General features: G+C 33.1%; 2 protein-coding genes and 1 non-coding gene across 5 annotated transcripts; 2 read left to right on the plus strand and 1 right to left on the minus strand.

Moving 5' to 3' along the window:
• The first annotated feature begins 7,354 nt into the window (after nt 1–7,354).
• LOC139855432 (5'-3' exoribonuclease 3-like) lies at nt 7,355–16,941 on the plus strand. Its single transcript, XM_071844654.1, has 23 exons — nt 7,355–7,701; nt 8,045–8,147; nt 8,222–8,298; nt 9,018–9,209; nt 9,479–9,598; nt 9,825–9,887; nt 10,159–10,308; nt 10,555–10,713; nt 11,313–11,390; nt 11,547–11,633; nt 11,919–12,260; nt 12,716–12,811; nt 12,910–13,005; nt 13,151–13,221; nt 13,361–13,489; nt 13,588–13,664; nt 13,777–13,817; nt 13,903–13,977; nt 14,063–14,220; nt 14,314–14,418; nt 14,519–14,594; nt 14,930–15,009; nt 15,154–16,941. The coding sequence occupies exons 1-23, from the start codon at nt 7,498–7,500 to the stop codon at nt 16,649–16,651; spliced, it is 4,077 nt and encodes a 1,358-aa protein (XP_071700755.1). The 5' UTR covers nt 7,355–7,497; the 3' UTR covers nt 16,652–16,941.
• Nucleotides 16,942–17,763: 822 nt separating this feature from the next.
• On the plus strand, nt 17,764–17,845 carry TRNAS-UGA (transfer RNA serine (anticodon UGA)). The gene has a single exon. It is a non-coding gene; the product is annotated as a tRNA-Ser (tRNA).
• A 671-nt stretch (nt 17,846–18,516) lies between these two features.
• On the minus strand, nt 18,517–23,009 carry LOC139853159 (transcription factor E2FC-like). 3 transcript variants are annotated; one of them, XM_071842537.1, is made up of 14 exons: nt 22,900–23,009; nt 21,637–22,706; nt 20,984–21,155; nt 20,850–20,900; nt 20,639–20,724; nt 20,410–20,498; nt 20,280–20,334; nt 20,150–20,202; nt 20,007–20,057; nt 19,794–19,842; nt 19,636–19,701; nt 19,471–19,547; nt 19,055–19,208; nt 18,517–18,854 (listed from the first exon to the last, which is right to left on the minus strand). In XM_071842537.1, exons 2-14 carry the CDS (start codon nt 21,790–21,792, stop codon nt 18,780–18,782), a joined length of 1,134 nt encoding a protein of 377 aa, XP_071698638.1. In that variant the 5' UTR covers nt 21,793–22,706; nt 22,900–23,009; the 3' UTR covers nt 18,517–18,779. The 3 variants fall into 3 exon arrangements, with proteins under 3 accessions (XP_071698638.1, XP_071698639.1, XP_071698637.1); XM_071842538.1 differs by lacking the exon at nt 22,900–23,009 and having other exon boundaries at nt 22,311–22,886; XM_071842536.1 differs by lacking the exon at nt 22,900–23,009 and having other exon boundaries at nt 21,637–22,886.
• Nucleotides 23,010–24,992: the final 1,983 nt, after the last annotated feature.

Genomic DNA, 24,992 nt, shown 5'->3' on the forward strand with positions numbered 1-24,992 from the left:
CTGGGGAACCTTTTATGTTCCACCACATTAGCAGTAAATTTACCAACAACTTCATTGATCCTTGACCTTCCGAAAAATCCTTATACTCATTGAAACCCTATCATGTACTCATCTACATCTTCTAACGATAATTGCCATACCAACTACCGGGAATTAGCAATCAGTATTTCGAATTTCACAGCAATTCTACGCCAACAGTTATATATAAACATATAATGTCTATCTCCTAGACTTATTTACTCCGAATGTGAAGTTTCTGAAAAACATCCCAAACTATGAACTAGTTCTCTGAAATTGGAACAATGCTGATGAAGCAGCAAAAACTGTAAACGACCTTAACAGTCAAAAGTTTGATGATAAAGAATAGTATGGTGGTAAAGCTGAGAAAAAGAGAAGGTTTGAAACTGGAAAACGGATTGAGCAAACCATGAAGGAGGTCGTGGACAAATCACAAGGACGAAATCTACCTTCAAAGGATCCAAATGATTCAGTATCTGCTAAAATCGTTAGCAAACACCTTACTCCTCATTCTAAACCTTCACAGACAGATTTTCCGCATCATCCTTTAACATTAGAAATTCTAAGATATCAACGTATCTTTCATTATAAATATCCTCGATATTTCTAGAGATATCTTCATAACTATTCTTATCTGAAATCATTCATCTCTTCGCGCTATCTGTATTACATCATAAAAGAATCTATTTTAGTTTCTAAATTCTGAAACCTTCAAGTTTAAAATATGAATGTTTTGAAGTAGTGTTGGGAACTGAAGCATGAATTAGTACAATATAATGACACTTGATCAACGTGATTATATTACAGTAAGTCATGCTGAGTTTCTAATGGAACGTGATAATGGTTCACAGATCCCACCCTCATCATGAACCATGTTACATAACTCTTTCATTCTATATAATCTCTAAATATATCAAGAAAATATATTTCTTGATGATTCGGTCTTTTCCGGATATTCTAGTAATTTGATAAATCAAGATCGTGCCATTACAATTCCCTTCTTAGAACATTAACTATGTTCATTTCAAAATCCATACCTACGAATTCTGGACCATTATTCGCTTGACTTAAAGTCGGGAAGAGAAAACGAAAGCATGAAGCTCCGAAATATAATGAAAAATATAAAGCCCTATAACAACCCCAAAATTACAAACCATGTATATCAATGCGTATAGCAATATAAAGACACGGGAGAATGAAAAACACTATAACTCCAAGGTAATGGTAGAAGAAAATAACTTCCTCTGGTGGTAGATGAAAAAGAAGAATGACAGATATGAAAGTTAGGAGTATATCAAGAATCAGAACTGGATGAAGCATTTCACAATCTTTTGGAAGTATGAAATGAAGAAGAAGATGTAGGAGTGGTGAAAAGAATGAAACGGAAGTGTTTAATTTATAGTAAAATATCAGACATAGCAATCGAGGCAGATTACGCATTTAATAAAAGAAAATCCTAATTTCCGCAAATTCCGAAGAATCAAATCTTATTTAGATAATGAAGATTTTCTATTCCTTAAATTCCGAAAATCAATCGTTACTACGTCAACAGTTAAGGCGAATCTCTATTCCTTCAATTCACTATTTTACGATAACTTCTCTCATATGCTTCGAGTAATTGGATTGTTTTATCCATATTATTTAACGGTAATAAAAATTCTATTTATCAACTCATATTCGTCATGAAAACATTTTTATTGTTAGCCATGATGACCTCACTCAAATTTCGGGACGAAATTTCTTTAACGGGGAGGTACTGTGATGACCCGGAAATTTCTGACCAAATTTAAACTTAATCTTTAACGTTTCCGACACGATAATCAAAGTCTATGAAGTTGAATCTCAAAATTTTGAATTATTCAATTACCCTTCGATTGTTCTCAACGATTCGCGAATAATTATATGTAAATAGGCACATATACTATAACTTGAAAACATAACAAAATGTTAAGTAAATGATACTGTGCATTAAACTTATTGGTTTGATTATCTGATTGATATATTCAACTACGGAATTAAAAGATTATGCCAAACGATTGAATTAAAAGATATTTAATGAGTCCCTTAAGGATTATGATATTATTACGGGTCTCTGTTGTGAGGTCCACGTTGATTTGGGAAATCATTCATTCTTAACGGTATTCAGAATAAATGGTAAATTGTTTGTTTAAATAACGTAATTTGGACACATACAATAATAAGGAATATTAACTGTTGGAATTAGATATATGAATAACTTGCGATATGTATTTTAAAACGTGTTTATTAATATTGAAAATATATATTTAATAATACGATAAAATATAATATTAACTTGGTCACAAAAACGAATTGTTATTATATATATATTAACAAATAGCGAGTCGAAAGTTTAAGATATACTTTGAGTGGTATAGTTTAGGGATAATTTAAGGCTATATTTTGACAAAGGTACGTGACACGAAACGTAAAATGCAAGTTTTCTCAGCGTACGAAAGGACATTTGAAAAACCGGAACCGGGACATAAGTCGAGTGATGACGTACGACTTATCAGAACAAAAATTACAAGTCAACTATGCATGTGAATTTAATATAATATATAATTAATTATAAAAATTAAATATATTATATATATATAAAATTATATCGACAAACAAGAAGTTAAAAATTTGTGAGCTGTCCCAGGGTGCCATGCGATCGCATGGCCTTGAAGCACAAATCCCATGCGATCGCATGGGGTACTTTTTCAGAAAAAGTTCTATAAATTGCTCGACTTTAGGCTCAGTTTTCACACACTTCTTTCTCTAATCATATATTACTCTGTATTTATTTTATTTATTATTATTATTATTATTATTATTATTATTATTATTATTATTATTATTATTATTATTATTATTAAGATTAATATTATTATTAATCTTATTATTATTAATATTATTAATTAGTATTATACATAAAATACTACGACGAGGTTATGAGCGTGTCACTTTCAAAATGGTTTTCAAGCGGGATAGAGCTAAGGAAATTATGGGTTATTGCCAAGGAGGTTATGGGTAATGTTCGGGGGTATATTTGTGAATCAAACCTAGTGTTTATCATTTCTGTTACGTCTACGTACTTTCGTACAATATTGAATCTCAATACTGATACGTAAGCACTCATATTTTATCTTTTATATATTAATTGTGTATCCATGTCTAGTGCTCGAGTATATATATTTATACATGCTTGTATGCTAAATTTCATCGTTAAACAGTTATGATGAATCACGAAGTAAATACATATATTACTGATAAAAGGTATATGATATGCATGTTTTTGGAAAGCTGGCGAAAAATCAATAACTTTTCATTTAGATATCGAATAGTTTCGATGAATGGATTAAAATATATGATCAACTGAATTATGATTGACGTTAATTGAAATTGCTTTTGAATCTGCAATTAAGATTTAAACAACTTGTTTACAAGATTGATAAAATGGATTTTTAAATATTACCAGCCGAGTAAATGAAATCTTATATAAGGCACGTCTCGTTTTGTTAAACTATTGTCAAAATTGACTTTTTGAAACAACTTTGGATAACTTTTGTATGTCGATCTCGAGCATTAGGATTGTGATACACTATGACTTGACCTAGCTAAATAGACATTTATTGACCAACATATGTTCTCTAGGTTGAGATCTACGGTTATTTGGTAATTCGAGTTTCAGTCACATTTTGGTGAACGACTTTATATGCTGCTAAGGTGAGTTTCATTGCTCCCTTTTTAATTGCTTTTGCAATATATATTTTTGGGCTGAGAATACATGCAATTTATTTTAAACGCAATGGATACAAGTACATACTTAATTCTACACTGAGTTTGAACCGAAAATCCCTTAGCTTTGGTAACTAGTAGTTTCCAGTACATAGGATATGGACTGGTGTGCGCGAATAACAGTATATGGATCCATAAGGCTTGACATCCCCGTCCGAGCTAGAGTGCTAGCCTTTTAACGGACGTGTGTTATTTGAGTTTAGGACACGTTGGTTTGTGTGTATTAAAAGGAATGGGGTATTTATCATTATAACGTTAAAGCTTAGTTACCAGGGTGCTCTGTTACGTAGAATCTATTGACAAACTTTCGATAAACATTTCTGGATGAAACAACTGAAATCTTGTGATTCACTTTTGTATACAGATTATGCGAAACACTAAAACTATGAACTCACCAACCTTTGTGTTGACACTTGTTAGCATGTTTATTCTCAGGTTTCCTAGAAGTCTTCCGCTGTTTGCTTATATGTTAGACAAGCTATGTGCATGGAGTCGTACATGGCATATTTTTCAAGGAAACGTTGCATTCACCAAATCATCACCATGTATCTTATTTTGACTGCATTGTCAACGAAAGTACTATTGTAAACTATTATTTACGGTGATTGTCTATATGTAGAAATCATCAGATGTCGAAAACCTTTGATTAAAATATTCATTTATGGTGTGCCTTTTCAAAAGAATGCAATGTTTACAAAACGTATCATATAGAGGTCAAATACCTCGCAATGAAATCGATGAATGACGTGCTCGTCCATATAGATTTGGAGCGATCGTCACAGTATCATGATGAAATTAAAATATTGTAAGATATTGATTTAGATAAGATTACCGTTCTTATTATTACTATTATTATTATTAAAAGTATCGTTAGTATTAAAACTATCATTTTAACGAAAATTATCATTTTAATAGAAATGTCATTGTTATTATAAAATATCATTATTTTTATCATTTTAAATAGAGTTATTATTTTAAAGTTAGTATTAAAAAGTATCATAAATATTAAAGTTATCATAATTAGAATTATCGTTTATTCATAATATCACTTTTAGTAAATATAAATATTGATATTTTTATTAATAGAATAATAATAATTATTATTACAAAATTATACAAGTTTTGCTTATTATTATTATCAATGTTATTTTATCAAATAAATATGTAATACAAAGATATTTTACTACGTGTAATATAATTACGTTAATACTACCTATCATATTATATTAAATGAACTTTATAAATTTTATTACTTAAGATATATAAAAATATATTTTTTATTATATAAATTTTAATAATAAATGAATTATATTATTTTAAAAATATTTTAAAAATATAAAACGACGATATTTAAACTATATAATAATCATGTATAAATTTTGTAAATCATTTTGAGTCAAATTGACTTTTGTTGACTTTTGCATACTAGACTCGAGCATTAGGATTGTGGTACACTATGACCTGATCTAAATTTGCTATACAAATATTGACCAACATATAAATATATATAATTAATTTAGGTTCGTGAATCCGAGGCCAACCTTGCACTTGTTCAATGATGTTATATGTATTTTTACTACGAAATACAGTATGGTGAGTTTCATTTGCCTTTTTACCCTTTATATTTTTGGGCTGAGAATACATGCGCAATTTTTATAAATGTTTTACGAAATAGACACAAGTAATTGAAACTACATTATATGGGTGAGTGATCGAAGCCGAATATGCCCCTTTTGCTTGGTAACCTAAGAATTAGTAAACCGATCTACTAATTGACGCGAATCCTAAAGATAGATCTATTGGGCCTAACGAACCCTATCCATGGTTGCGGATGCTTTAGTACTTCGATGCTGTTTTATCATGTCCGATGGATGTCCCGGAATGATAGGAGATATTCTTATATGCATCTTGTTAATGTCGGTTACCAGGTGTTCACCATTTGAATGATTTTTGTCTCTATGCATGAGACGTATATTTATGAGAACTGGAAATGAAATTCTAGTGGTCTATTAAAATGATGAAAATGAATGATTATGATAAACTAATGAACTCACCAACCTTTTGGTTGACACTTTAAAGCATGTTTATTCTCAGGTATTAAAGAAATCTTCCGCTGTGCGTTTGCTCATTTTAAAGATATTACTTGGAGTCTTTCATGGCATATTTCGAGAACGTTGCATTCGAGTCATTGAGTTCATCAAAGATTATTATTAAGTCAATTTATAGTTGGACAATGGATATTATGAAATAGTATGCATGCCTGTCAATTTTCGATGTAAACAAAGTTTGTCTTTTAAAAACAAATGCAATGTTTGTAAAATGTATCATATAGAGGTCAAATACCTCGCGATGTAATCAACTATTGTGAATCGTTTATAATGTATATGAACGGGTCCTTTCACGAAATTGGTTGCGAAGAATGCAACCCACACTAAAACAAAAACACGATCACGTCATGTTGAGGAGCGCGTTCGGATTGGTTAACCATATGAGCCAATCTAGTTTCCTTCCTTTGATTTTCGAAGATATCCAATCGAATGACTTAATTTGAATCTCGCTCAATGCCATCAGTGTGTTCCAACGCTTTCCGTTAAACACCAAATTATTTCGGTTGTTCCAAATAAGATATGTGCAAACCCATTTCAAAGCTTGACAAAAAATTTCTCTAAAACCCGACATTGTGAAGTTCTCGTTAACACCTAGGAGATGTGGTATATTCGAAGTTGTGTAGGTTCCCACGTTCCACCACTTATAAACCCCATCCCAAATTTCGAATGCGTGTTTACAAGATATTAAGAACGTGTTCTATCGATTTCAAGTCTTCATCACATGAAGGACGTCGAATACTATGAAGATCGATTCCTCTCTTATCAAGTTCAATATTTACGTGTAATATTCTCTTCATAACACGCCAAGCAAAGATCTCATATTTTCAGGTAACATTTCGAATGTGTGTTGGAATATTACAACAACAACAACAACAACAACAACAACAACAAAATATGTTGGTGTACTCGAAATTTAGGTGATTGAGTATACGAGTTTTGGAGAACAATATCTTAGAGTTCTCATAGTATGTATTTTGTTTTGAGGTCATTGTCTCATACAGTTTAAAATTAACTCAATGTATATGTATATGGTAGAAATAATTTATACTGTAATAGATTTGAATAACAAGATTGTTTTTTTTTTTTTTTTTTCTCTATTCTAACAAAAGAAGCATACGAGTACGGAGTACTTTAATATACGTAGAAAACTACAAATAACACTTTATTTTGCCATAAAAATACAATATTTTTGCCTAGACACATATTCAAAAAAAAAAAAAAAAAAAAAAAAAAAAGAGAGAAAAAAGAAAACATAATGTTTTACTAGCAAAGGAGGGATTTTAACAAAGTGTTTAGTGGTAATAAAACAAATAATAATCTTAGATCTATTACAAGTCATAGGCATCAATAGCTTAACATCCATGAATATACTTTGATATAAATTAACATGTTCATCAAATAATACACTCCGTAGGTAACATTTCTGTCTTAAATTTTTTAATCAAGAGACAATCAAGGCACTTCTTAAGTATCTGCAACCCTAATCTCTCCATAATTTTTCCGCATTCTTCTGTTACTTCAATTCTTCAATCAGGTTTTCAAGCAATTACAGAAAACCTGATTTCCGATGGGTGTACCGGCGTTTTATCGGTGGTTAGCCGACAAGTATCCGATGATAATCGTAGATGTTATTGAAGAAGAACCGGTTGAATTAAACGGCGTTAAAATCCCTGTTGACACAACTAAACCTAACCCTAATAAAATCGAATACGATAACATGTATCTCGATATGAACGGCATTATTCACCCCTGTTTCCATCCTGAAGACCGGGTAATTAATTTTCAATAATTTTATGTATTTGATTTATTTCAATTATTTTATTGTGTAATTATAACAATGCATGTTGTTTCATAGATAATTAGTGTTAGTTTAGCGTACAAAGTAAACACATTTGGAAGGATCACTGACACTTAATTTTATCTATTTATTTATTGTAATTTTTTTTAACTCAAATTATTTAAATACCTTCTTTTTCAATTTGTAAAAAGGCCATATTTTTATTGTAAAAGAAGTTAATTGTGCTATTCAATCTTGAAATGTATGTTATACAACCAAAATTTTGTTATTTTTAATCAAACTCTTGAAATGTAACTACATTTTCTGATGCATGCAGCCTTCCCCTTCGTCTTATAATGAAGTATTCCAATGTGTGTTTGACTATATTGACCGCCTTTTTGTAATGGTGCGGCCACGGAAACTGCTTTACATGGCTATTGGTAACTATTATACGCTTTTCTTCTTTAAGTTACTCGTGAATGCAAGTTTTTGCTTAACTTGTTATATGTATTAGATGGTGTTGCTCCGAGAGCAAAAATGAATCAACAACGGTCTAGGCGTTTTCGAGCTGCCAAAGATGCAGCTGATGCAGTATGTTCCTTTCTTATATATAGCTGGCAAATTAGGAGGCTCGAACAATTTTGGGTAACGGGTCAAAACATGTCTAATGGACCATTTCATAGAAAACTACTTGTAATATAGTAAACATGGTTACAGAAACTATCAATTGATCCCATTCTTCAGTTGTGAATATTAGGAGCTTGTAGTTAACTCTAGAGTATACTTTGGGCGACTTCAAAAAATTGGCCTGTTATTGATATATTCTTCTTTTAGCTATTTCTCACTTGTTATTGATTATAACATAACCCGAGTTAAACTATCACATATATTGTTTTGAAATTAGTCACTCTATTTCTGGTGCGTATATGTGGCAATTTGAACCCATTTACCGATAAAGTATCTGATTCACATTTTGGTATGTCTTGGCCGGGTCAATGTTAGATAACTTAGTTAAAATGGATATTTGAAAGGACCGAGCAGGTCAAATAGCTTGAAAGTTACCTAAAGTGTGCTTACAGCCTCTTAAGTCTTCTATTTCGCGGGGTTAGGTTGTTACTTTATATATGTTGTTATTGTGATCCTAATTTAGGCATTAAGTATATATAGAAAGTGAAGAAAGATGTTTATAGGTCAACTCATTCCGTAACAAACAATCTTTCTTTTGACCTGTTACCCATGCTGCCCATGTTACCATCTCTAATAGTCAACTTCAGATTATGTTTGGTTTGAACATATGACATGATTATTAGGCAGCTGAAGAAGAAAAGCTGAGGGAAGAATTTGAGAAGGAAGGCAGAAAGCTTCCTCCAAAGCAGATTTCTCAAACATTTGATTCCAATGTTATCACACCAGGAACCGAATTTATGGCTGTTTTGTCACTTGCTCTACAATATTATATCCACAAAAGATTAAACAACGATCCCGGATGGAAATCTTTAAAGGTAAATATTATATTAATCTCAAAGTTTTGTAAATGAAGCAGATAAACGAATAAGGTTTTCCCTTTTCAAGTTACCAGGGGAGGATTTTTCTTTACTCAAATGAACCTTAATTTTCTTGTGAGGATATCAAGACTCTAACCAATATGCTATGTTGGGACGGTTTAATCTGAACGTTTTATGTCGTGTCATCTTCTAATGTTTGATTTATTAACTAATATGCATCAAGTTTTTTGCTCCTAAATTAGTCACCGTCGTTGTAATTCATATAGGTTATCGTTTCGGATGCGAATGTTCCTGGTGAAGGAGAACACAAGATCATGTCATATATTCGTCTTCAAAGAAATCGGCCTAAATTTGATCCAAATACACGGCATTGCTTATATGGTTTGGTATTATTTTTTTTGCCAACTAATATGTATATATGTAGGCAACTTTCAACCTGTTTGGCACATACCCTTTTTATTCTTTTATTATTACTTTCTCCATTTAACCCTTTCGAGACAAAACTTTATTTATCAAATCTGTCTCCTCTAGTTGTACCATTTACCTGTTCTCATTTGTTTATTTTCTTGAATTTCAAGGTCATATAAAATTCTGAGCGTTTCTAAATTACAGGATGCAGATTTGATAATGTTGGCTTTGGCTACCCACGAAGTTCATTTTTCGATACTTAGAGAAGTGAGTTACTTGTAACCCTTTGTAAACAAGAGATGTTATTGTGTATTGCAGTTTAACAATTGCAATTTGTTAATGCCTTTTTCTTTGCGTTTTAAGGCCAACTAACAAACTAACATGTATAATATCTGCTACCAAGGACATTCCTAAAGAGTCTGGTTGGAATGCACATATACCTTGATATATTCTTTTGTACTTTTTGCTTGTGTAAAACTAATATAGATAGAGTTTTTTTTCTTGTAGCATTTATGTTCTGAGTCCTTTTATGTTTCAGGTTGTGTCTATTCAAAAACCAGAAGATAAGTGTTTTATTTGCGGTCAAATGGGTCATATGGCATCAAATTGTGAAGAGAAGACGAATAGAAAGGCAGATGAGTTCGATGAGAAAGGAGACATTGATGAAGTCCCTAAGAAGCCATATCAGGTTAACAAATATAGTCAACCTCTTAAGATTCCCACTTTAAAAACAAACACATATCACCTAACACAAAACACACACTACAACACCTTCAGAACACACATGATCAGTCTTCGTATTGTGCGATTACAAGGCTACTCAGTAACAAAGTGTCCATCTAAGTATTATCTCATAACTTTTCGAACAAGTTAATGTTTTATTTATTCGAATGCACTTTGTACCCTTTATTTACAGATGCTTATGCTTTTGCAGTTCCTTAACATTTGGACTCTTAGAGAGTACCTGGAATATGAGATGAGGATTCCAGATTATGAAATGGATATTGAGCGAATAGTTGATGATTTTGTTTTCATTTGTTTCTTCGTTGGAAATGATTTTCTACCACATATGCCTACGTTAGAAATCCGTGAGGTATTTTCTCACTTTTTTATACTGCTCCGGACTTGTCAATCACGATCTTCATTATTTAAGTTTAAAAACTTAAGGTTGCAATTTTGACCCATTTACTTCTTTATGGGCTGATTTGGATTATGTTTCTTATGTTCTCTAACTAACGGGCAAATGGGTAAGACTGGAAATAGCTCTAAAGTATACATGGTCAAATAGGCTGGAAATGATGGAAGGATTTTAATTTTTAAATGTAAAATTTTGTCAATTGTTATTAAAAAGTTTAATCTTTTGTTGAAACTAAATAAATTTGTAATCATATCTGACACTATTTATGTATTACATTTCTGAAAGTTTTTGGACAAAAAGGGTTTTGGCTCAATTCGACTCAACCGGGCCATGTAAAAGTACTTGTCTTGTATTGAACCCATTTGACCTGCTACCCATCAAATGTTATCCAAGCCTCTTATATTACAAATCATCTATGTACTCATTCCCATGGTTTTTTTTATACCTGCCACTCAAGATGGGTAAATTTTACAATTCCTATTCTATTTCAAGAATCATGTGATTGTATCTATTACATTGTAAATTTTCTAACTTTTGTCATTTCAACGCTTCAGGGTGCCATAAATTTACTGTTTGCAGTATACAAGAAAGAATTTAGGGCTATGGGTGGGTACTTGACTGATGCACAAAAGGTGATTATTTATCTTGATTAATATATCATAGTAAAGTCCATCTTTTACTTGCACATGTATTTTTGATTTATTTAAAATCAATTTGTAACAGCAAGATCTTCATTTACATACCATGTGGTTTCTTTGACTTTAGGTATTCTCTTTTTTTTGTCACAGCCAGATCTTGGCAAAGTAGAGCATTTTATTCAGGCAGTTGGATCATATGAAGATACGATATTCCAGAAAAGAGCTCGATTGCTTGTGGTATAGACTGCTTCCTTTGAATAAAATTGTTACATCACATGTAAGTGGTGGATATATTGACCCATTTAGTTATCAATGGGTCAATTCGGGTCACCTTATATATCTAGTGAGCCAAACAAAAAATATACGAGTACTAATAGTTAAATAGGAAACAGGCTAAGTGGTCAAAGGGGTTGAATCATTGAATTTTCTTTAAAGTGTTTTTAAGTGCTAACAACCTTCTAAAATACCATATGCTGAAATACAGTTGAATAGTGTGATAGTAGTTATAAAATGTTTGTTCAGAGTCAATCGGAGAGGATAAAACGTGACGGGGCTCGAGCAGGAAGAGGAGACGATGTTGAACCAATGGATGAACTCGATTCGTTGGTTCCGGTTAATCGGTTTCTGGGATCACGCCTTGCATCAGGCTCTTCTTCTTCATCATACCAACACGAAGGGTCAAAGACAGAGTACCAAGTTGAGCATGCTACTAAGGATTTATCTGCCCTTGATATCCAGAGCAAACGATCCATGCAATCTGATGATCAACTAGGCGATCCTCGAGCTAAAAAAGTTGCACGTTTGTCTTCTCAGAGTACTATCGGACCCGCTACTTTGGAAGCAGAAACTAGTCTTGAAAGAGAAGTATACAATCCTGCTATATATAATATTTATATTATATTTATATTTGTGTGAATGAAGCTGATTAGTCTGATTTATTTGAAAGTTAATTCAGTCATTGTTTTCATGGCATTTTTTTTGTCATGCTGTCAATGCACATCAGTTTAGTTGGAGTCGGCAGTGGTTAAAACGGACTGTCTTGTTCGACACTTTTTTACAAGTATGTAATCTGATAAATAATTCATGAATCATAGATTCTTGTAATAGTAACAAGTTAGTGTTTTCCATTTTACCCATTTGAAATAAAATAGAACCCAATTTACCCGTTTATAGGCCACGTGTAGAGTTTGCCACCCGTATTTCATGGCTATATATTTTCATTATTTGCATTTCTAGACCATATACTGCTTATTGGGCTCTTTGAACTGTTTATATCATTGTTTTATGGTTTTAATTGGTGCGAAATCATGTTGTGTTAGGCTCTTGAAAACAAAGAGGAGCTAAAAGCAAAGTTGATTTCGGTACTTCGTGACAAATCTGACGCTTTTAACTCCGAGGAGCAGGAGGAAGACAAGGTTAATGATTTAAATGAAATTTAGAATTTTTATATGTTTAGTATTTAAAAAAAAAGTAGCGTGGTGTTCATATTATCTATTTAATCTACCCGTTACAGATCCAACTCGGTGCACCAGGGTGGAAGGAAAGATATTATGAAGAGAAGTTTTCAGCCCGAACTCTCGAGGATCTTGAAGCCATACGAAGAGACGTTGTAAGCTTTTTTAAAATATTTATATTGCTAACTAATAGCGGCATTACATGATGCTAAATGGTTGAGAACTTTGTTTAAAATATTAATAAATTCCAAGTTTTATGAGTATGTGAGTTGACAAAATATATCATACAATTACTTTTAGGTTTTAAAATATACAGAAGGCTTATGTTGGGTGATGCACTATTACTATCAAGGTGTTTGTTCCTGGCAGTGGTAATTTCTTCTTTTACGTTGCTTTTATAGTGTGTAATTTTCAATTGGACATATAATATATGTATAATTATTTTTTTGGTGCTTGTTTTGTAAATATTCTTTATAACAACAGTGTTTTTTTTTTTTATTATTCATCCAGGTTTTATCCTTACCATTATGCTCCGTTTGCTTCTGATCTCAAGGATCTTAGCCAACTAAATATAAAATTTGAGCTCGGTTCCCCATTCAAACCATTTAATCAGTTGCTAGCGGTTTTACCTGCTGCAAGGTTGGGTTATCTACTTTTCGTGTGTGTATATTTATACATTTTTTTATAAATTTTTAATCTTTATTTTTGCATTTTTTAATTAATTGAATTTGTTGCAGTGCACATGCACTCCCAAAGCAATATAGAAAGTTAATGACAGATCCGAACTCTCCTATCATTGATTTTTATCCAACAGGTATAGTCAGGATATACCAAAAATAGCATTTGATATATTTCATACGAGTTAACAAGTTACTATACATGTTTGTTTAATGTTCGTGGATTAATTTACGTTTTTGTTTTAACAGATTTTGAAGTAGACATGAACGGGAAGCGGTTTGCATGGCAGGTCTGTTTCCATTGTTTACAAGTCCAGTAGAGGTGGCAATTTTGACCCATTTACTCACGATTTACTGTCTGCTTATTATATTTAGGGTATTGCAAAGCTTCCTTTCATTGATGAAAGCCGTCTTCTTGCTGAGGTGGAAAAAGTTGAACACACTTTAACGGTATACTAAATTACTAATTCCTTGTTTAGATAAATTAATGGAAGATATTTTTTCATAATCGTGACTGTTATCATGTTTCCTGAAGGAAGAAGAAGCAAGAAGAAACAGCACAATGTGTGATATGTTTTTTTTAAACGTATCACATAAGTTATCACCATACATATTTGAACTCAATGAATGCGCTAAGATACTTCCTCCAAAAGAACGGGGTGAATTCACGGAACCAATCAACCCTGAGGCAAGGTTCGTACTGCTGCTACATGTGGCAATTTCAACCCATTTGACCCGTTATTAATAGTAATACTGGTCTGATTGAATTTGGCTATGTCCTTGCAGTGATGGAATGAATGGTTATTTATCTGTTCCTGCACGGGATCCGTGTCCCGGAATTTTCAGATCACCTATTGTGGGGATGGAAGATATAACTGAAAATCGAGTCGTGTAAACTTCATAGATCCGATTGTTGATTTATAAACCTAGAAACTCTTGTACGTGTGTGATGCTTAATTTTTATTTTGATTATTTTTGTTTCACTTTTCAGATGTGCAGTATACAAGCTTCCTGATCCTCAACATCATATAGCTCGTCTCCCTGCAGGGGTTGAGATACCAAAAAGGGTAAAAAGCTATTATGATTTATTTATTACACAAATGATTATTCAACCAATTTAAAAAACATTTTTTTTGTTTGTAAAGATCGGCCAAGTTGAGTTGCTAGCGCTGCTTCTCTATATTTGATTTACTTCTTTAATTACATGTTAAATGTACTTACAGATAACTATGTTATGGGTGACATGAACAAGGAAAACCTGATCCGTTTTTCTTATGCATGTTATCAATGTAATAGTCTAGTTATGTTAAACATACGATTTTGGAGGTTATAAGCATTTAAATAAATACAATTTTGGTCAACTAGTCTTTTGTTTAGTACTGACACTCATATTTCTATGCAGACGGTAACGTTAGCGGATTTGAAACCCGCACCTGCTTTATGGCACGAGGAAAATGGGCGCAAACCTTGGGAGAATGGAAGGTATGCTTTCGTTGGTTTACTTTTTTGGTGGCCAAAAGTTGATTTACTGCAATATACCAATAGATGGTGATTTTTTTTATTATTATTTTAATATAATATTGCATTGCTATCAGAATCATCTGATTTTTTACTCTTATGAATCAGGAATGTATCCAATCAGCGTAACATGCACCATGAGCACAAGAATCCTCCTGGATCTATTTCTGGTAAACGGTTGGGTGAGGCGGCTCATAGATTAGTGATCTATAGCTTACAAATCAAGACACACAGGAATGCACATGGTTATCGAGAAAGTGTCCCAGGTGGGTCCCAACATAATCAAGTCATTAGTTATCCGCCACCTGGTGCATATAAAAGCCGAACCCACTCATATTCTCGAGATGGGTGGTATGGTAATGGTAATGGTATTGACTTGGGTCAGGGCCAATCATATAATGCTTCATCAAGTAACCATCATAAGCAGCTTCCTTTCGGTCAGGATGGTGGTAGAATAGGGCCCAAGAGCCCGGCCCAAAAGCCCACCAAAATGCTGGATAATGGTCTTGGTCAGGGTGGTGGTCCTAAAAGTGGGCCTGGTAATTTCTATGGTGGGCCCAACCGTAACCACCAACATAGTGGATTATGGATACCCCGGTGGAGTAAAGGGGGTAGTGGTCTGAGTCAAACTGATGTTAGTGCGAGTCAAAGCATCAACGGTGTTAGTCAAACTGCTGGCGGTTTGAGTCAAAGTTCTGGTGGATTGTGTCAAAGTGTTAGTGGTGTTGGTCAAAGCAGTGTTTGTGGGAGGCAAATTGATGGTGGTGGTGGGAGCCAAGTTGGTGGCAGACGGAAGAAGGAACGGTTTAGAAATCGTAGGGTCAATGGTGCGAGTCAAACTGGTGGTAGTGGGAGTCAAAGTATCGGCGGTGTTAGTCAAAGTGACGGTGGTTTGAGTCAATGTGTTGATGGTGTGGGTCAAAGCAGTGTTAGTGGAAGCCAAATTGATGGTGGTATGAATAAAACTGGCTGTGGTGGGAGTCAAATTGATGGCTCTATGAATCAAACTGGCGGTGGTGGGAGTCAAGGTGGCGGCAGACGGAAGAAAGAACGCAGTAGATATCGTAGGGTCAGTGGTGCGAGTCAAAGTGGCGGTAATGTGAGTCAAAGCGTCGGAGGTATGACTCAAAGTGGTGGCAGCATGAGTCAATGTGAAGGTGGTACGAATCAAACTGGTGGTAGTGGGAGTCAAACCATCGGTGATGTTAGTCAAAGTGGTGGGGGTTTGAGTCAAAGTGCCAGTGGTGTTGGTCAAAACACTGTTTGTGGGATGCAAATTGATGTTGGTGTGAATCAAACTGGCGGTGGTCGGAGACAAGTTGGCGGCAGACGGAAAAAAGAACGGTTTAGAAATCGTAGGGTCAGTGGTACGAGTCAAACTGGCGGCAATGTGAGTCAACGTGGTGGCGGCGTGAGTGTAAGTGTTGGAGGGGAAAGTCAAAGTGGTGGCGGCATGAGTCAAACTGGTGGTGTTGGGAGTCAAGGTGGTGGCAGAACAAAGAAAAATCGGTGGAGAAAACGTGGAAACAAAAAATTAGTGGTGGACAAGAGTGGAACAAGTACAAATCTGCCGCCGCCGACGCCACCAGTTAGTATGAGAAGTTAGAGGCAGTTACTATACAAGCCTTTTCTTCAGTTAATCCGCTAATCATCATTTTACGGTTCTAAATTGAATCAAGCTAAACCTATTGAACCGGGCTCGCGAGCCCAGTAGCATAAGGATTCACATGAATCATGCATGCAATACATGTCTATTCAGGTCTCCATTTGTTCATTTATGTTGTCATGTGTAAGCCAACAGCCAACTGGTATAACATTTTTTTTGGTTCCTTATATGAAGTTATTTATTTGATGTACTTTCTGAAGCAAATAATTAATCTTTCATCTAAACTTGTGATGCAAATATATAAATATTAGTAGTACTTTTGATGTTTCATTTCATATTTGAAGTTTACAATTTACAATATTAAGATAGTATTTAAAGATTGGCTGGTATTTATCAATGAGGTCATTTGTTGCATTGTTGAATTTTCACTGGATAGGAGAACATGATATTCGTATAGGTTGTGAATTAGTGTTATTATAGATAGATTTCATCAAATTAAACTTTTTATTTCTTTAGAACGTAATAAAATTATATTTCTAAGGTAATGCATTTATATTATTATGTTTATTTACCAGCCTAGTTGCTTGAGTGGTACGAACTACGAAGCCTTTGGGTTCCTTGTCCTTTAATTGGCGAGGGTTCAAATCTCAAAGGGGAAGGTTTTCTCAAGAGTGTTGTTGTGATAAGGGTGTATGTCCCAAGACACTCGGTTTAATCCAACGCCGGGTATGCGGCGATGGTGTGTGAAAAGTTTCCTCCTAACGCGTGAGTGAGTTGCAAATGAGAGTATTCGATGCCGAAATAAGCCGTCTAAAAAATAATATTATTATGTTTATTTTATGTATATTTACAGGTAAAGAAAAATGTTTTAAGATTAGTGCAGCAAAGTGCAGCGCTAATTAGACAATTACTGTGTGATTGTTGAGTTCTTTAAATAATTATACTTTTTTACACAAAACAATTATTCATCTCCAAAAGATAATTATTAAATATAATTAAATTATTCGATTTACTTTCAATTATTATTGTCTAATCATTTGATAATATGTGTATGCGTTTATGTGAATCAATACCATATATAAATATATAGAAATATGAAGAACAATATCAAAGTCGATATGTCCGAGTGGTTAAGGAGACAGACTTGAAATCTGTTGGGCTTCGCCCGCGCAGGTTCGAACCCTGCTGTCGACGTTCTCCTTTTTGACCCTTTTCTCTTTTACTTTGTATATATGAAAGCTAGAACTAACCAATAAGAATATTTACTACGGAGTAATATACAATTTCAGACTTCAGTATTAACCTTTTACTGCCATGCTGGATTGATCAATGTGACATGTTTGTGGTTTTCAATATTTTTGCAAGAGGCCTTGAAATCTTTGCGCGAGGTTTCAGGTTCAAATCTTGTTGTGGCCAAGAAATGGTTTGAAAAAGTTCAAGAATTAATCCGGTTATGTTGCCTAAAAATACTAGCCCTCCTGGTAACCCGGGAAAATATATAGCAGGACAACAAATACTTGTTAGTAAGGGAAAATATATATATTTTTTTTTTTTTTTCACTTTATTACTTGTTAGTAAGGGAAAATATATTCTAAAATAGCAGGACAACAAATACCAATCAGGCATACACCCTTCATTTACCTTTATGTACTAATTACGTAATACGTAACGATAGTTAAAGGCTTGCTAGTAATATATACTGTACACAGATCCTGCTGTAGCTTCTAAGGAAACAAACTTGTATTTCTTCAGCCCATGGAAATCGCAACATTCACGTTTATCCCACAACGAAGAAAGATTTTATAATTGATGGATTCAAACTCAAAAATTCTATCAAATCTATGGACAAAGTAATTTGTCATTTATTATGAGAAAATGAAAATAATAATACTTAGATCATTTTATTTCTATAGTAAATCTAACCATCTACCGTCTTTTGGATACAAGGTTACGATAAATGGTTGCCAAACAGCTACAACCTTTCTTTACTGCTCAAATCTGTTTTAACAATCTTATTAACAGAAACAAAAATTGTCATTTACTCGTCATATTTCCTTTTCTGTTACCTGTAAAACCTGCTATAAAACTAGTTCTAACATTTTGAGTCATAACAATTATATGTATGTTATTATGGTAAATTCAAATCCCATAATTCAGTAGCGCTGACCTCTGGATTTGACCCGAACCAGTAATCATGAGCAACCTGCAACCAAAAACCCAAAGTGTGAATCATGCAAATCCAGAAGAATTTCTTGTAGTAGAGGTCACAAAGTCGACCCATATGATTATCAATGGGTGGAATTAGATGCATTTTATCTAAAACAGGCCTAGTAAAATCCTTTAGCTAAAAACGAATCTCGTTAAAACCTTCAACTTATTAGATATACTGAAAAGTGAACTTACGTCATTTTGTGATGGGATTATTCTCTGAATCCCGAATAGCTGAGAGTCAACAGAGGTTAGTGAATCTGAATTTGTTTGTTGCTCTGAGGAGTTGACCGAGTTGACACCTTCTCGACCCATTTCATTCAATGAGTTTGTCTGCTCCCCCGGTTTACTAAAACAAAACACACATCAGATGTTGTAATGCACTTTTTTTTTTCAATCTAGAATCGAGAATTGAGCCAAAAAAATGGCAAGGATCTGTTTTGTTGATTTTTCTTTAACAGAGAGTGTGACAGTGTTCAAATCCTTTAAAACTGTAAATTTTATTTAGATCCTTTTATAAGGTATTAAGGATCCATCTTATTAACCTTCAATGCACAGTTTATTTAAACGCGATGGTTATAACTCACGATGTGCCATACGAAACGCATTACCTTACAAGATATAGATTAACTGGACCTGTATGGCTTCTAACAATGAGATTATATTGCTTTTGAGAGAAATCACTATCCTGCATGGTCAACACTCTAAGATTGAAATTGAAATAATTCATAATAAAGAAAGAAAACAAAATCTATGTTTCGTCTTATGCTACTCACCTGATCAGGGTCGGGAACTTCAATGGAACTACCGTGAGGTGCTCTTACTGCAATCAGAGTCTGATTCTACACACAACATAAAAAAAAAAAAGTAAAAAGTAAATAAATCAATAATAAACTGAAAATAGTTTTAAACCATCAAAACCAGTAAACTAAACCTTGAAACATGGAATATTACTAAAGTCTTCTCCTGTCAAGTACAAATGCCTGAAAAAGGAATCAAGCAACACGGAATATTACTCAAGTCTATTTTTTTTCTTGCAAGAAACGACTACGTGCAACGGTCCAAAGAGTTAATCAATCAAAACACAGTCACATTGTATTGTAAGACTTGTAAAATGTAACCAACATTAAGATGAAGTAGGACATACTTTTGACTATCACGATCAGATTCCAGATTGTTCAGGCGCTCTTGTGTTTCCCTGAATGATTATTCAGATAGACAAAGTATTAACATGCCATCCTGAACCCAACCCATTTTGACCTTCCCATTTTAAATTGCAAAAAACCAAACCTTATGCACTCTTCAAGCCTAGATTCTTCCGCACGCAAATGTTCAACCTCGGCCTGTTATGAAAAATGAGGCAGGATTTTAGCATTTGGATAATTCAACAGGCATTTCATTACTAAACTGCAACACATACCTTTAATCTTTTAGCGTTATTATCCAGGCTTTGTCGTGATGATATCTTATCTCCCCTGTTAAAGAAAGGTCCATGTGTTAGTAAGTGAGCATAAGCACACATACATAGAACATCTCACTCAATTACTTACTTCCATCGTATGTGATTCTTTGAAGCTTTTTCTACAAGTCCTATTCCTTCAAGAACGTTAGTGATATCATAAATTCTCCTCTTTTGTACCTGCACAAAAATAAAATTTTTAGAAAGATCTCATAATGCAGTAAAAATACCTTGTTGAGTAAATATAACTAAATCTATTGCAGAGGTAAAATTTGTTATCATTCAATTATAAATGAGTCACAACATGCAACAGATCATACTTTTAATGTAACTGCGGCCTTGTTAAGATCAATAGTACCATCCTGGTTCTCGTTCAACAATTTAATGAACTTCTTTGTGAGGAGTCCTGTAAACAATATAACAGACTTTTCATTAGTAAATTATAACCATCACAATTTCAACAACGTTACACTTGCACATAATCAATATATCTAACCAAAACGTTTGGATTATTAAGTATTATAAACTCACCAAGAGAACTATCATAGCGACAAGCACCGGGTAAGTTGAGATCAACGGAGACTGCAATAAAAGTAGGCCAGACTAAATTGAGAACAGATTTAACATATGTAATTGTAAACAACAAATGTTAACTAGTATATCACCAGCATTTGTATGATTTTCAGATTTTGCTTTCTTAGAGGCTTCCGATTTCGTATTTCTCTTGTCAACGCCACACGGTGGTACAATCGAAGAAGTATCCACTACTCCAGTTTTAAAGCATCCTTGTAGAAATGGATTTGTATCGAACGGCTCAGTTTTTATGGTTTGATTTGGCTGTTTTGTAAAGCATGAAACTGAAATTAATATACGGATGACAATCATAGCATTACTTATATTAATTATAGAAACATACTGCTAAAAGATAAGGGCATATACAAATAAAAAAAATAGAACATGAAAAAAAAAATAAACAGACTTCCTAATTCTTTCAATAATCAATGTGTATTAAACAATTCATACAGCAATTAATCCTCAAAATAATCAGTCAAATATTTCAAACTCTTATCTAAATCCTAAACGTGCCCGCCTCCAATAAATGCGCACAAACAGACTAATCAATGTGCATTTACTGTTGAGATAAAAACGCACAATGTGGATCAACAAATTTCATACAAAAATAATATTAACAAAAACAATATCACAAATCACCTTACAGCATACACTGATAAACATCCATAAATATAAAATTATTTACTCCGTATAAGTATCTGTATAAATAATACTAATTTTATAGAGAGGAATGAATTGAACTCACTAATAAAAAATGTGGAGGATAATTTTGATTAGAAATAGGAATCGTAAAAAGAGGATTGCATAAACCAATTTGAGGTTGTACATGCATTCTGGCTAGGGCTCTTTTAACTGATAAAGTATTATTATTGACGTCGTCACTACCACTAGCAACCGACATTGACCTCGCTCGCCGGAGCTCACCACCGCCGCTAATGTGAGTGTATAAAGAAATTTGTGTATGCGTTTGTACGTACAGAATAAAATAATAATTAATAATGAAATATAGAAAAAAGGACGGCAATGAGGGTTTGGGAAAAGCGGGAAGAAGGGTTTAGGGAACGAGGCGGGATTTACAGAGAGAGAAACAGATGGAATAAATAAATAAATAAATAAATAAATACAAATAAATAAAATATGCTATATAACCTCAAACACCCATGTACACCTAAATTAATCTAGTAACTAGTAATAACATAATAATAATATCCTTAATTATAATATAATAATAAATAATAAGACAAAATTGTTCATTTCGTCCCTGTGTTTTCTCATTTTATTCATTTTCATCCATATATTTTATTTCCTGCAAATTTATCCTTAAATGCATTATCAGGTCCCAATTTCATCCTCACCTTAGTGAAAGTTAATTGTCCGTTAAATAGGGTAAAATATGATTATATTGAGAGTTTAGAGTACTCTTTGTAAATAATCAAAAATCATCATCAAAGTTGCACTTTTGATTTGTAAGATTCATGACCGCTTCCCACACTTCATGTCTGCTTCTCACCCTTCCCGAACCCAGTTAACACCTAAAAAAATTTTATGAACCCAGTTAACAATTTCAGAAGAGAACCCATAATCAAATCAAAACCTTGACAATTACAACACCTATAAACTTGGATGATTACAAAACCAAAATTTACCCAACTTCTGTTAATTTATAGAGCTAACATCCAAAGAAAACAAAACCCATTACTTCAATCAAGTTTCTAAACATCAAACAAAATTGAAGTTCACGTAAAAAACAAAACCCATCTTCTTTAAGCTTTTCCATTTCTCTCCAATTTCAAACTTATGTTAATCCACCCACATCTAAACATAAACAAAATTACAATTACAAACTTGAACAAAACAAAATTATATACTTGAGTAACTATCATTACTAATTGTTAAACAATAACACATATCCACTAACGATTTGTTAAACAAGAACAGAATTCATATACGAATTTGAAAGTACATCACTTCAATTACATATACAAAATTCATATACGAATTCATATACGAATTTGAAAGTACGTCACTTCACATCGGAATCGAGAACGGAGATGGAGAGCATATCGGAGTTGAGATCGGAGATGATGATTTACAGATCTTGCTAGGGTTTGGATGATTTGTTTCTGTTAGAATTAAAATGGAAAAGATGTAGAGATAAAGATAGATACGAGTGAAATCACCCGTGAAATCATAGTTATTTAAACGAATCAGTTTAATGATATGTTTATAATTTTATTTGAAATAATTAATTATTTTAATGACATCATCAAGTTAGTTACTATAAATACAATTTTTTTAATTATAAAATATTTAGAATTAATGACATCGTCTAAGTGACCTAAATTTTTTTCTTTTGATTTTTGATTTTTAATTTTTTCTTAACAAAGAATTTAGCTTAATAATGACATCATCATTTTAGCATTTTAATAGAAACTATGGATAGATGGTATCATGTGAAAGAAAATCCCCAACAACTCTAATAACAAAGATCCCCAAATCTATCTACTTTACATTCTTAGATCCGTAAAATAAATTTGGGAGGGATTTTACCCAAAAGGGTTCAAGCGAACAAAAAAAAAAAAAAAACGTTTTGTTGGATTTTTCAGGCCTGTTTTTTTCTTCAAATGATAATAGAAATGTGTGAATCATATTTGAGTTTTTAATCTAATTGGGTTATGGATTAAAATTAGGGTTTATGATTTTGGATAGTAAAGATGAATGTGGATGTTGAAGATGATGAGCACCAACACATCTCAAATGTATTAAAGGCTGGATTTATATTAAAATGACGAAAATACCCATCACGTGTTACTCATGTGATGGTATTTAACGAATCGTTTGGACGGTAGTAAGTCACGTGGCTGACACATGCATTCACTTAACGTACTACTTAACGAAATGTTAAGCTAGGGACGAAATTGGGACCATATTATAAATTTAAGGATGAAAAATGCAGTTTTTGTAATATAGGGATGAAACGGGCAAAATGATCAAAATACAGGGACGATTTAGATAATTTTGTCTAATAATAGTATATGTTTAACTCTCTCTAAATTAATCTAGTAACATAACTGTAATTTATATATTTTATCTTTAATTATATTATACTTATAATAATAATATAAGTTCAATTCTCTAAATTAATCTAAAAACATAACTTTAATTTTGTGAAACAAAAGTGTATATGAATAAAAAAGTAATGTGTCAAGATCTAAAAATGAGACGACCCGTCCTAATTCATAAGGACGAATACAATAACATATGATTACATTGCGAGGTATTTGACCTCTATATGATACATTTTACAAACATTGCATTCGTTTTAAAAGACAAACTTTCATTTCATCGAAAGTTGACAAACATTCATACCATTTCATAATATCTAACTATAAATGACCTAATATGTCATTTACTTAATCGTAATCTTTATTGAACTCAACAAATTGAATGCAACGTCTTTTGAAATATGTCATGAATGACTCCAAGTAATATCTTTAAAACGAGCAAATGCATAGTGGAAGATCTCTTTCAATCCTGAGAATAAACTGTAAGACCCAAATATTTCATAGTATACTTGTGTGAATAAGTGATTCAAGTTGTGGGGTTTACGTTGTATATAATTAAAGGGCAAAAGAAGCTGAACTGGGCATTTGGCGCGCCGCGCGGCCTTATGGCGCGCCGCGCCATTTCGAGCTGACAGATTCTTCCTTCTTTTTAAATTAGATATTTTGGAGGAAATTTGGTAAAATCACTTTGGGGTCCGACTTTAAGGCCCCAAATCAGTTGTTGGAGTCTCCTTTACTCCATTTCCATCTACCTTATCACTTTCCATTAAATCCTAGAGAGAGAGGAAGTTCTAGAGTGAGAGAGCTCCATTAAAGGAAGAAGGAAGTTGAATCGGGTCTTAGTGCGAGTTCTAAAGTCGTTCATCTAGTCGCTAGCTACGTGGTGATTGTGTTGGTAAGTTATAAAACCTAATTTCTTACTTTAATTGTATTAAGGGTTAGGGTTTGGGTTATTTGCACATAAAAACCCATTTGTTAATGAATTAGGGGTTTTTGGGTGAATTTGGGTCATGAAGACTCAAAGTTGACTAACTAG

This window comes from Rutidosis leptorrhynchoides, chromosome 6 (genome assembly GCF_046630445.1).
Source record: "Rutidosis leptorrhynchoides isolate AG116_Rl617_1_P2 chromosome 6, CSIRO_AGI_Rlap_v1, whole genome shotgun sequence".
NCBI lineage: Eukaryota > Viridiplantae > Streptophyta > Magnoliopsida > Asterales > Asteraceae > Rutidosis > Rutidosis leptorrhynchoides.

Excerpts from the sequence above, each read along its gene's own strand:
- LOC139855432 (XM_071844654.1), top strand. The coding sequence starts at position 7,498 with ATGGGTGTACCGGCGTTTTATCGGTGGTTAGCCGACAAGTATCCGATG. Across the intron at positions 11,391-11,546 it reads ACTTGACTGATGCACAAAAG|CCAGATCTTGGCAAAGTAGA; the intron begins GTGATTATTTAT and ends TTTTTGTCACAG. Across the intron at positions 14,221-14,313 it reads CCAATCAACCCTGAGGCAAG|TGATGGAATGAATGGTTATT; the intron begins GTTCGTACTGCT and ends ATGTCCTTGCAG.
- LOC139853159 (XM_071842537.1), bottom strand. The coding sequence starts at position 21,792 with ATGTCGGTTGCTAGTGGTAGTGACGACGTCAATAATAATACTTTATCA. Across the intron at positions 20,058-20,149 it reads AGGCTTGAAGAGTGCATAAG|GGAAACACAAGAGCGCCTGA; the intron begins GTTTGGTTTTTT and ends ATAATCATTCAG. Across the intron at positions 19,209-19,470 it reads GTTAATCTATATCTTGTAAG|TAAACCGGGGGAGCAGACAA; the intron begins GTAATGCGTTTC and ends GTTTTGTTTTAG.